The following is a 13,660-nucleotide window of genomic DNA, read 5'->3' as shown; positions in this document are numbered from 1 at the left end:
TATAGAAGAAAACATATATACACTTACTAGCAACCTATAGAGGAGATTACTAATAACATTTTATATTTTTTAGTACACAAGGAAACATACAAAAACTACAAAAATAAATACAAACAAGGAATAATTATAATTTTTGTGTAGAAGATAATAGTTATATTAATTTGAGTGAAGAAATGAAAAATATAAAATATTTCCCGTAAGTTACCTTGGAAAGCTTATGAAAATAAACTAAAAATAACTTACAGACTAATCATAATATATAAGATATTTTTGTAAGGTCTCTCATATACTCTTATAAGAACTCATAACATAAAATAAATCTAAGCAAGTTGTTTAGAACTAAATATAACCAAAACATAAAAATGGAAAATACTGGACTCTAAACTTTTACATTCTATAAGCCAAATACTATTTTTGAATAGTTTTTATTTGTTGCATTATACATAGGATTTCTAAATTTGCTTATGCCAGAGATGGTTGGGTATAACATATGTCATCACGTTAAAATGACAACGTACCAAATGTTTTTTAAAAAATTAATAATTTTAAGGTGAGGGGTGCTTTCAATACTGTTGTGGCAATGATTAATAGAGATGAATTGAGATTTGGGAACTAGGATATATGATGAAGAAAGTTCAAGATCTTTCGTGTGAATAACTAGGAAAGTTTATTGTACAATCATTAAAGTGGATTAAGCAAATTGTAAACAAATTGATTGAGAAGGGGATAACTTGTGTCAATATTTTGACTTTCTTTTGAAGTAATTTGGAAACTCTATCATACACGCCTTTTAATAGACAATATCCCAAAAACAAATTGTATCAAACTCATTTGCAATCCAACGATTTTGCATATTAGTTATTTCTTTTTATTTAATTATTATTGTTTTATATAATACTTGTCAATATATAAAGAGACACTGAATTTATAAATATATCGCAACACTAAAAGAAATATAAATAACTATTTTATAGATGAAACGATGATTTTTCTCACTAATTTTCTCTTTTCTTCATAATAACTATCACCAATTGAGCAAGCTGACAAAAAAAATTGAGCAAAGAGCGAATCACCATCAAATTTGATAGTACAAGGAAATCAATCTAAAATAAAGGCCATTTTTTTTTAATATTTTTCCTTTATCCTCTTTTTATTTGCTGTGACTTGTCATCAAGAAAGATTGGATTCCCGTTAAATAAAGCTTACGTTTCTTCTTAGTTTAGTTTCCAATAAAGAAAGTTAGAATATAACTACTCAATTGTCTTTTCCTTTTGAAAGAGATAGAGACATTAAAACTAAAACTCAAATCCTGCCTAAATATAAAGCACCCTTGTTGATTGAAAAAAAAACATGAAAAAAAAAAAACTTTGAAACATAATCAAATAGACACAGTATTGGATTTGGATGGAAATAGACATGGTATTGGAGTCAATGAAAAAATTCAGTATGGGCCATTGAATGGATTAACGAAAGCAAAGGTTGATCTACAAATAAAAAAGGAAAGGAGATGTTTGAATAAAAGTAATTTCCCTTCAAGTTCTTATTTTTTGATCGGACAAAATGTTTTATTATGCTCTATCAACACATTAAAAAGATTATATGATATATTTGTTGTGGAAGTAGGTCAACATTTCTATTGGCAAATGGAGAGTTTTCAAGTACATGCCCAAGTACTTATTACTTCTTGGGTTGTAATTGCTTTCCATTTCAGCCATTCTAATTATTCAAAATCTGCAAACTATTCCCGCTTTCGGTCATAATTTCTTTGAATATGTTATTGAATTCATTTGAGACGTGAGCAAAACTCAGATTGGAGAGAATATGGTCCGTGGGTTCCTTTTATTAGAACTTTGTTTCTATTTATGTTTGTTTCTAATTGATCTGAGGCTCTTTTACCTTGAAAAATCATATAATTACCTCACGGGGAATTAACTACACCCACAAATGATATAAATACTAATATTGCTTAAACTGGTCAACAACTTAATATATGTAAAAAAATTATAAAAAAATTATCACCTTTGTATTTTTGTTCATTCGTCTTAAATTATGATTGTCTTCCAATCCAGTAAATCAGAAATTACAACCATAATATATGAACACAATAAAATCATATAATATTATGTCAATCATTCTATCTTCATATAAAATGATCTTGTTACAAACACAATTTAATATTGATAGACTCTTACATCCTAATTAGTTATATTGTAAGATATTAATTCATTCTACTGTACCCAACTTTTGTTGGTTATCATATGTTAAAGCCTAAAGGCATACTACATGGTAATTAACCATTTCATGCACGGAGTGAAAAAAAGGACACTATAGGTAATCTCAACCTTCTTCATCATCATTCTTATTATTAACATGTTCAATAAGTCATGATGAGTTGTAATTCACTTTTTATTTCCCTTTTCTATAATGGATGACCAGCTATAAATTACTGAGGCAGTTGAACAAGGTAAGCTTTTTTAACTCCCAAACACCTTTTTACTTTATATGACACCAAAATTAGTGTTTATAAGGACCCCTTCTCTTGTTTGGGCCAACAAAGACAATTCGCCATTTCGATTGGAACAATAATGTATTCAGATATATTATTTCATGTTATGTTCAACACTAAAATGTTGGGAGTACCCATGGAATGTTCCCTGTTTTTTAGTAAAAGTTTTATAAAATAAAAACATGATAACAAGTATAATATATATATATCATATAATCATGATCCGAAGCCATTTTTTTTAGGATGATATCAATAAAAAGTGTTTACACTAATTTAGGTTGTGAATACACACAATCTGAATATTTTTTTTCAATATAATTTATTTTATATTTGATATCAAGATTTAAATCTTGAATAATTTGATTAAAAAATACAAATTATCACTATTTGTGTCAATCATTATTGATATTTAAAATAAAATTTTAAAATATTATAATATATATATATATAACTATTAATAAAGACAATTATCTCATTTGTTGTATATATTTCTTATGTCTAAATTATCATTTAATATATATAACTGTTTTTATTTTTTTTCACAAAATTTTAGGATGTAACGGTTGTCACATTCCCTAAAAATTAATTACTGTTGCCACTACTTTTTTTATTTTTTTAAAATAAAGATAAAAATACAAACTACCTGTTCTTCAACTAGTTTTGATAATAATTAAACAATATGTTAAGCAAAGAATTTGACAACAGAACATATATGTATTTTTCGTTTAGTTAACACAAGACAAAGTTTCGCAATGTAGATTAGGCAATAATGACATTATAAATTTGAACATATATGTCTCCCACTAACACGTGTAGTTCATGGAAAAGGATATTTTTGTCTTTTACATTAACAGTGTTTCACTGTAAAATATTCCATAAAAAAATGTTTGGTTTGTGCTGTGTTCTTTTCACCCCTACAAAAGCATATAATTTAGGAAAACTTCTCACTCACTCTAGCAGTTCTTATATAGCTTTTTACAAAGTCAGGTGTTAGAGGGCTAATAGATTTTTTTTACAAAAACTTAGTGTATTAGTGATAAATATCATGTTCACTTGTACATTAATAATGTGAATAAACACAAATTTATAAAATTAATTTTAAAGTAATCTGATCATGTTTAGATATTTTTATTTTCAAAATAAGTTAATAGTAAAATCAAATATATATATATATATATATATATATATATATATATATATATTTAATACAAAAATTAATTAATGCATATTTAGTTCTGTGTCATGCAAAACTAAAATCACGGCAAATTCAAAATTAAAGTAAAAACTAATGTTTGTTCCTATTTCAAAATCAAGCTTAAAGTTATTTCAATTCAAAATTCATTTAAAATTTAGAATTATTTTTTCAACCTGAAATAAGACTAGTATATATATACATATAGGAAATCATGTTAAACTTTAATATAATTTTAGAGTATCTAGCATAATCGAAACAAGTTGGAGTGACACAGGCTGATGAGTCATTTTCATTTTTGCACCATGTACAAGCCTACAACTAAACCAAAGTGGGCTAAAGTAAGAAGTGTTTCATTCAGGAATATATCCACTTTACACATGAAGTAGCACACGATACGAGTCTCTACCTCTTCTTTTTGACATAGCAACTAGCTCAGCAGTAATAATAATATAATATTGATGTTATGCATAAAGTGCTTTCACTGGAATCCACTTTTTTCTATCTCAACGGACAGTTCACTGACAAATAGAGGCCTTGAGTTCAAAGAAAGGAACCCCCGAATATTTGATGTGAACCACATTTGTTGCATAGATTATTTTTTTAATCTTAGAAATATTTTTTTCCTGAAAATATAACATCGAAATGTTATTTTTGATTATCTTAATATATATATATATATATATATATAATATTTAACAACAATTATTTTATAACAAACATAAAAAAAAAATTCAATCTTATAGAAATAAAAGAATAACTCGTGAAACAAAGTTCCCTAGTTTCCAAATTCCACCCACATTATAATATCATCTTTTGTTTTTTGAAAGGAAAATTATAATATCATCTTAACACTCCAAACATAGGTCCCAACAACATTAACCATTGAACAACCTTCCTTCCGTTAAATACTTACTAGTTAGCCTTTTCTACCACCTTCCCTTCTCAGTTTCTCTCACAAAATTATCATTCTTTTATGTTCTCTTTGCACTTTTCTCCCATATGGGGCTCAAAATCTTCATGGCCTCCTTCTTGGTGACCTCAATCTTGTTCTTTCTCCTCTTCATCCCCACAAGATTGACCATGCAATTCTCCACCCTGAGGCCACCTGTGAACTACTTCAGTGTACCCCCCAATAGCAGCAGGGCCTATCCAGTTAGTTTTGCATACCTAATCTCTGCTTCAAAAGGAGATGTTGTGAAGCTCAAGAGGCTGATGAGGGTGCTGTATCATCCAGGGAACTACTATCTGATCCATGTGGATTATGGTGCTCCACAGGCTGAACATAAGGCTGTGGCAGAATTTGTAGCTAGTGATCCTGTTTTTGGTCAAGTTGGGAATGTTTGGGTTGTGGGGAAGCCTAATTTGGTCACATATAGAGGACCAACCATGCTTGCTACCACTCTCCATGCTATGGCTATGCTTCTCAGGACTTGCCAATGGGATTGGTTTATTAATCTTAGTGCTTCTGATTATCCCTTGGTTACACAAGATGGTATGGTGAGTGGCCTTAAATGATATGATATGCCATTAGGATTATCCAATTGGATTGTTGCTTCTTCTTATTTCTCTCTCTCTCTCTCGGCATTGGTTTTATCCTCAAATCAAAATTGGAGTTTGATATTTAATACAAACCTTTACTATACAGATTACCATTGTGAAACTCCTATTCTAATTTGATGACAAACATCAAAATTGTTTTTTTCTTTCTTTCTTCTGTCACTTACGCTTTCTTTAACTGTGAATTAATCTTACTAGTGTTGATTGCATATGCTAATGATTGACTCAAATTGGTGTGTGTGAACACCTCTTTCAACTACCAGATCTAACCCAGGCGTTTTCTGGGTTGCCAAGGAGTACCAATTTCATACAGCATAGCAGTCAATTGGGTTGGAAATTGTAAGTGGTATTATTGGTTAATTAGATTTTTCTCTTTAATGCCTCATGATTTGCCCAAAATCCTGACTTTAGTTTTTTAATAAATACCCATTTTTAGCAATAAGAGAGGGAAGCCAATAATCATAGATCCGGGGCTTTATAGCCTTAATAAATCAGAAATTTGGTGGGTTATTAAGCAAAGGAGTCTTCCAACATCTTTTAAGCTCTACACAGGTTTTCTTTCTCCCTAATCTCTTTTTTATTTGTTCTAGATTGTGCTGTTATGTGTGTGCACAAGTGCATCCAGAATCCTCTGATTCCTTTCATTACACGCATATATATGTATTTTTGTTTGACCTTTTTCGCTTAGTAATCAAATGGCATATATGTGGACCATGTGATACTCTGAAATCTGAGTACAGTGACCATGAGTTGTCCCATAATATATGGTGCATATATCAATGTCATAATTTATTGTTGTCGGTTAGTGCCCAGATTTCAACTTTATATTAGATCTTATCTCAATTTGATATTTCCCTTCTTGTAATTACTCATTGGTGTATATTAGTTTAAGTGTTTAACATGTGTATTGATCAGCTACTAATAGCATTTTGGATTAGAACATTCAAGAAAAAAGTATTCTCTTAATATGATGAAGTCAAGCTAATGAAGTAACCTAAACCACACATCTGAACCTATAAGCCATCGGAACTTATATTTTTTTGGTTGAATCTAGAGATTTAGGGTTAAACTATCATTGTTCTGGAACTAACAAAATGTCCCTTTCAATTATTGCCCGTGTGTCACGGAAGGTAATTAAATGGTTGGTGGTAGTTACGCATTGATGTGCATAATGTGGCTTCAAGAACTTTATCTACCCATGTCAGTTGAGTGAAACTCCACAACCTCTTCTTTAGCCATTAGCCTAGTACAATTAATTAGCCCTTAACCCTGAATTTTCGTGAACATGACAAAAAAAAGAAACAAGTACCCAAGTTTAGATATGAACAGATGATAGTTTCTAAGTTATCAAATTGAAATAGAATCAGAAAAGAAAAAAAAGGAGTGTGTATTGTCATTCTAATGAGCCTATTACTACTTTTATTGTGTAATTAGATTTTATAAAAAAATTCAAACTTATTAGTTTGATTAACAAAAAAAGAAGGGTATTTTTTATAAAACATTTTTGAACAAGAGAAACAATAGACCCGGAAGTGGCAATAAATATTGCCCAGGAAAATTTATATAACTGAACCTAACAATATAAACTTTTCTCATTTTAGTTACACAAATGGAAGGATTATTATACTGTATAGGTTTGGCGTTTTACATAGAGAGATCAGTGAAATTTTGGAAAATAGCAAGGCAAAGAAAATGCTTCATGTGAATGGCAGTGGTTAGCTCTGCATTGAATTTGGAAAAATACAAATGTCACTTCCTAGAAGTCATGCATTTAGTTTGTGGTGTTATGCCGTGTGCAGTGTGCAGTGTCCACTTCTAGTAGGTGCACATGTACAAGTACAATGCCTTAGTTTTAGATAAGTTGTTGATTCTATCAATGCTTGATTTCTTGCTTGTAGAGAATCACTGTGCAATAAATAAGTATTTGGACGGTGAATATATGTATTCATTAATGACACCTATTTTCACTTTTGTTATGTTTTGCTTATCTTTTTCAATACTGTCTTGTGTCAGTTTCAATTTCAGACACACACAAGGACAGTTGGCTAATCTTTTTCTGGTAGTCTTTTAAAGTGGTAATCCTTTTTCTTTTTGTTAAATCGTAGACCCGAAAAGGAATCTGTTCAATATTGTTAACTTTTCTATGTATAGTTTGCTAGTCTTACTGAAGATTTTGAAAATTTCCTGAAAACAATATCTAACGGTTTGATAAATAAGGTTAACTTTCCCGCACTTGAGGATTCAAATCCTTTTTAAGTGAAGATGCTCATAATTTTTTTAAGATTTGACTCCTTGAGAATGAGAGGTACATTTTAGAGGAGAAAGTAAGGGGTCATACATTAATTGAAAAATCAAAGAAGTAGATTTTAATAACTATAATACCTGTGTATGTATTTATTACGATCTCATTCTTTGATTTTCTAATCAAAGATTATATTTCTGCATTTTTCCTCTGAAATTAACTTTTTTTACTTTAGATGTACCAAATTCATTTTGATAAATGATCTGTTTTTCCATGCCTGACATATAGTAGTTCGATATGTAGCAAAAAAACAAATGTTTAGTTAGGGTATATTAATTTAACTCAACTCATTATTTCTGTTAAAACTTCATGCAAGTTCTATATGCAGAAGGATAAAAGCTTTAATAGGCTAAGGGTTATTTTTTGAGATATTCTTTTGTGCCAATGAATCAACCAAGTAACATCTTGCTAGTTAGCTGTAACTGTAAGTATTACCCCATTAGAGACAAACTGGCGTGCAAAATGTGACTTTTGTGCCATAACAGTAGTGAACAAATTATGATGTGGGGAACCAAAAAAAGGTTGGGCAAAGAGTAGGTAGCATTGAGCTCCTTGCCAATTTGTGTAAACAGTAAAAGTATAGCTATCTATATTTAAGAATGTTTATATACAACTGCTTGGATACATTTTTATGTGTTTGGTTTCATGTAGGATAAGAGTTTAGAATTGATTTTAGGTCTATAAGTGATTTTGAGTTGAAACAACTTTGAGTAATTTCTACATTAAATTCAGAATTTTGTATTGCATTATACTCCTAACTTTATTATATAATAAAACATCCAAACATAAATCACATTAATTCAAAATCAATTTTAATCAAAATCAATTACATTCAAAATTAAATTTGTCAATGCTCATCCAAATACACACTCAATGTGATTTTGAATGATCAATCTAATGTGAATTCAATTATGCACTTACATCGTTGGATTGTGTTAATCATTAGACCTCTAAACATGCATGACACAATCTACGTTGGTAACATTTTGCATCATCTAATAACATGATAACATTCTGAATGTCCCCCCAAATCCACAGGTTCAGCTTGGACAATACTATCAAGATCTTTTGCAGAATATTGCATAGTGGGGTGGGAAAATTTGCCAAGGACCCTCCTCCTCTACTACACCAACTTTGTGTCATCCCCAGAAGGATATTTCCAAACAGTTATATGCAACTCTGAAGACTACAAGAACACAACTGTTAACCATGATCTTCACTACATTACTTGGGACAACCCTCCAAAACAACACCCTAGGTCTCTAGGGCTTAAGGATTATAGGAGAATGGTTCTTACTAGCCGCCCGTTTGCCAGAAAATTCAAGAGAAATGATCCAGTTCTTGATAAAATTGATAGAGAACTTCTGAAGAGGTATCATGGGAAATTTTCCTATGGAGGATGGTGCTCTCAGGGTGGAAAACACAAAGCATGCTCAGGTTTGCGAACTGAGAATTATGGTGTGCTTAAGCCTGGTCCATCCTCAAGAAGACTGAAAAATCTGCTAACAAAACTTCTCTCTGATAAATTTTTTCGCAAACAACAGTGCAGGTAATAACCATTTGCATTTCTCCATATTGAATTGGTCACTCGTAAAGACTCTACTGAAATTTTGGTTATAATACAATAAACGATCTTTTTTTTTTCTTCTTCTTTTCAACTTGGAGTTTTATGTGGTTAGGCTAACTTATTTTCCCATTATTATCGGAATTGCACCGAAGCACGAATAATGCATAATAATAGTGAAAATAATCATGGCATGGAAGATTAATAAGATTGGACACTTTCAACTTTGAGAGAATTTGCATCACGTTTATAACATGCATGAGAGTTGTTTTGATGTTGCACTTGTAACAATCATAGCCAAGCTGTTTAGGCATGGTTGATTAGCTTCTTTATAAATATTTATAAGAAAAGAAAATAAGAAAATAAAATAAAAATAAGTTTCTTTATAAGTTGAAATTAATTTATGTGCATAAATTAACTGTTAGAAACTCTTTCATGCATATAAGTTTTTCCGAAAAAAAAAACTAATTTTAACTTATGCATAAATTAATTTGTTTATAAGCAAAAGTTTTTTTTTTCTTTTTTATAAGTAGCTATAGATAAATTTATTTAAAAAAAGTATTAAATTATAATAGTGATATATGTATGGTAATTTTATAAATAGCTAGATTAGATTTGAGTTTTCATTCCTATTTTTTTTCTTTAAAAGAAAATTTCTATTTTTTTTAACTAGGCACGAATTTCACTTCGATTTTGTTAAAATAATAGCTATCGCTAAATTTTTATAATAACCCATCTAAATTAGAATAGCATCAAATTGTGTCGGTTGCAAAATTAGAAAAACTATTGAATTCACTTTTACCTTTATGAAGTAAGTAGTTCAAGAACACAATTGAAACTAATTGATTCTCAAAGTAACTAAATTTCTATAACTTTTTTTATGAAAGATAGCTGTGCAAATGCATCAAAATTAGGGGTGGAAATTGAGTTGGGGTTGGTCGGGTTTACTTAATTTTGACGTAAGTTTGGATTTATTTTTAGGCTTGACTTCGACCTTTATATAAGTTATTTTATTCGCTAACTTATTTAAAGGTATATATGTGATAGGCAACTAAAATCTTTTAAGTCTCACAAGAAGAAAATAGTTCTTTTTCTAATACTCATTTATACTTATAGAAATTAACTTATTTTAAATATTAAAATGATTTAATCCTCAAATCATTAAAATAATTTTATAATTTCATTAAAATAATTATAATATTAATTATATGTTTATTAAAATATATTGTTGCTAAATAGATTGATCTGACTTATTTAACTGAAAAGATTTTTTTAAAAGTTTGAATCTTGCATGTTTGTTAAATGAATTAAACCAAATGAGACCTTAAACGAAATAAGTCATAGGTCTCTCACGAGCAAATCAACCTACTTTTTTCTCTAATCATAAAAATTCTTATAATCTCAATTAGGTTGACACCATAATTTTTAATAATCACGGCACTAAAACGTTAATAAATAAATAGAAGATTACAAAAACTAGGGAGGAGATAAATTAAACCAGCAAAGACAATCATCCATAACTTAGGCTTTCCATGAACATTATATTTAATTGTCCAACGGCCATTCATTGACTTTGCTTCATTATTTGTGCCTTGTTCCTCATGGTGCTTTGATGATACTTCTCTTGGCTTTATTGACCAAAAAAAATGATGACAAAGAAGATGGATTAATTTTGATTACTAGTGTGATTTGTAAATAATCTTATTAACATTTTGTAGCAAATCAGATCTATATCATGTTAGCTGATGAAAAATGTTAATTTACTAACTCGTGATCCAAATGAAATTGAATTTAATTTTCTTGAATTTGATATCGGATTTGAATCTTGTATGAAAAAAATATGTTGCGAGAAGACTTACTAAAGAGATCAATCAAGCTTTCTAGTATCGATTATTCATTTACTGAGTCAATAAATATTTTATACCAATAACATAATTAAAATTAATTTAGACACATTTTAATTATTAGATGAGAAACCAACAAGTCCATAAAAGATATGAACAAATAAGTTTTATCTAACATTTGATCAGATCATAAATTAAACTTAGACTTTTATCCTTGATATTTTTCAAATAATCATTGGATTGTGATACACATTTTTAATACTTAATACATTTACGAGGCTTAATTCTTAAATATGTTTTTAGAACTTTAAATTTGGATAATTATTCTTTTCAGTCCTTAAAAAATGTTTTTATTCGCTCAAATTTTCAAAAAGTTATTTTTAGTCTTTTTTTGTTTATTATGTTCATGGTTTCACAATTTGTAATAGTTTTTAACAGCTGAAATTTAATTTATTAATTTAATTTAAAAACAATTATTTTTGACAATTTCAAATTGTCAAAATATTGTCTGGTATGGTTTAACCTTTTTTTTTTTTTTTACATATTTTGACGATTTTAAAGAAGAAAAACAAAAACATGAATGATGGAATTGTGATAATTTTTTCCATATTTTAATGATTCTAGATTGACACATATCACTCTTAAAGAAATTAAAATTAAAAAAGTATTTTTATCGATAAAAAATCACCACAAATTATGACACCATTAACTAGGGGTGTAATAAAGTTGAGCCAAGTCCTTAAAGCTTGAGCTTGGCTTGTGAAAAAAAAAAATGATTCCTCAAGCTTGACTACTTGACTCATTTATTTAATGTATGCTAACTAAAAATTAGACATGACAACGGGATCTACATCTGTCCAAATCCACCCCAATTTTGATGGGGGAAAACTGAGTTGACTAGGTTCAAATTTTCTCTAGTTCTTAAATTTGGGGGTAGGGATAGTTTTGGTAATGTTGATATCTGTCCTGCCCCTGCCTCCGCTCCTATTTTATATATATATATATATATATATATATAAAAGTGTATATACTATGATTGTTATTTATATATAAATTTTTTATGTGTATTTTGGGGGTGAGGAAAATCAACCCCCATCAGGTGCGAGGAGGGGGGGTGGGGCAGAATTTCTAGCTCTGTTGGCTTTCGAGAGTGGGATAAGCAAAAACTGTCTCCGTTGCCATGCCTACTAAAAAATTATACTTGGGTTATAAAAAAATATTAAGCTTGAGCTTTGCTTGTTTAGCTCATTTATAAATTCATCATTTTTGCTTTTACAAAATTAGTCTTTAACTTTATGAATATAGCATTTAATAATGAGAATAAGGGACATACACTCACAGCGTAAGAAATTTTATACAGTCATTTAATCACAATCCATGATGTATGATAAGTTTGTTGATTTTTAAAATAATTACCTTAAAATAATTCAAATAGTGAATTGCGATTTGATGATAATGTAAAACTATTTAAGATTCTTATATACACATGACATAAACGACATTCAACTCATCAATTATCATCACTGCCTTAAAGGTAAAAATTCTAAGTATATCAAATTTAAAATCTTACAACTATTTTGTCGCCGTATACAAGTGAGAGACATATACATCAAAGTTATTATCACATAAATAAAAATTGAATGTTTAAGAAAAATTATAAAGAAAAAACACATTTTTTTATTTTTTTAAAATAATATTATTAATAAAGTGCTTAAATATTTTAAAAAATATTGAACACTATAATCCTAATAAAATTTATTTAATATAGTTTTACTTTAAAAAAAATATTTTATCATTTTTTATAATACAAAAATTTAGAAATCATCATCCTACTTTTTAAGATGATAGATAAGTTATTAGAAATAAAATTTAAATATTAGAAATATTTTTTTTCTTTTTTTCATTTGAAATTTATCAATTAGTTTGATCAAATACTTTAAATTAAATCAACTAGTTTCTAGCTTTTTAGTTCCTAACTTGTAGCTTATGAACTTCCAGCTAACTTATAAAAGCATATTTAATGAGATTATTGAACTCAAGAACCTTTATCCATCAAATCTACTACTATTCTTGCTCAATAAATCTCATCTCTACATTGGAGGGGTTGGATTTTAAGGAAAGATCTCTCAAAACCTCATTTTTTAAAAAAATATTATTTTTAAATGTCTCTTTCTAACTAATTTAAGAGGGAACTAACATGAAAAATATAAGAGGAAAAGAAGGAAATGTGATCCAATGTGAGACTCAAAAAAGTGATTCCATAATTTAAAATGATTTTTTTTATTAAAGATATTCTTAAGTAGATTTAGCTCGCTTATCAATTAATTTTATCAAACATGACATAAAACTAAGAAAAGAAAAAGTTAAGGAATTAAAAATATAAATGAAAAATTCATTGAAAACAAAAATATTAAAGTTTTTTAAAGAATAAAAAAATAGAAAATCTTTTTTTTTACCACGAAATCACATTGTTATCGGTGTAATTACGGTAAGAAATTAAGATATTAGATTTTTTTATCAGTAATTAAGATTTTTTTATCTCAGTATCAGCCATCAGTAATTAAGATATTAGATAGAGTAGTCATTAAAAAAAAAAAAAAAAAAAGAGTAGCGTAATTGGTTTTAAATTTTCCTCATAAAATAAAATATATATACTTTTTTTTATAACTTTTATAAAACAGGTGCGCGCGGC

General features: G+C 28.5%; 1 protein-coding gene across 1 annotated transcript; it reads left to right on the top strand.

Annotated features, from left to right (window-relative positions):
* Window positions 1-4,574: 4,574 nt before the first annotated feature.
* Window positions 4,575-9,218, top strand: LOC114391224 (beta-glucuronosyltransferase GlcAT14A-like). Its single transcript, XM_028352276.1, has 4 exons — window positions 4,575-5,193; window positions 5,522-5,597; window positions 5,695-5,810; window positions 8,599-9,218. The coding sequence occupies exons 1-4, from the start codon at window positions 4,701-4,703 to the stop codon at window positions 9,111-9,113; spliced, it is 1,200 nt and encodes a 399-aa protein (XP_028208077.1). The 5' UTR covers window positions 4,575-4,700; the 3' UTR covers window positions 9,114-9,218.
* The last annotated feature ends 4,442 nt before the right edge of the window (window positions 9,219-13,660 follow it).

Source organism: Glycine soja, chromosome 16, assembly GCF_004193775.1.
Source record: "Glycine soja cultivar W05 chromosome 16, ASM419377v2, whole genome shotgun sequence".
NCBI lineage: Eukaryota > Viridiplantae > Streptophyta > Magnoliopsida > Fabales > Fabaceae > Glycine > Glycine soja.
Note: the sequence above shows the minus strand (reverse complement) of the source record. Positions and strands in the feature narration are given on the sequence as shown.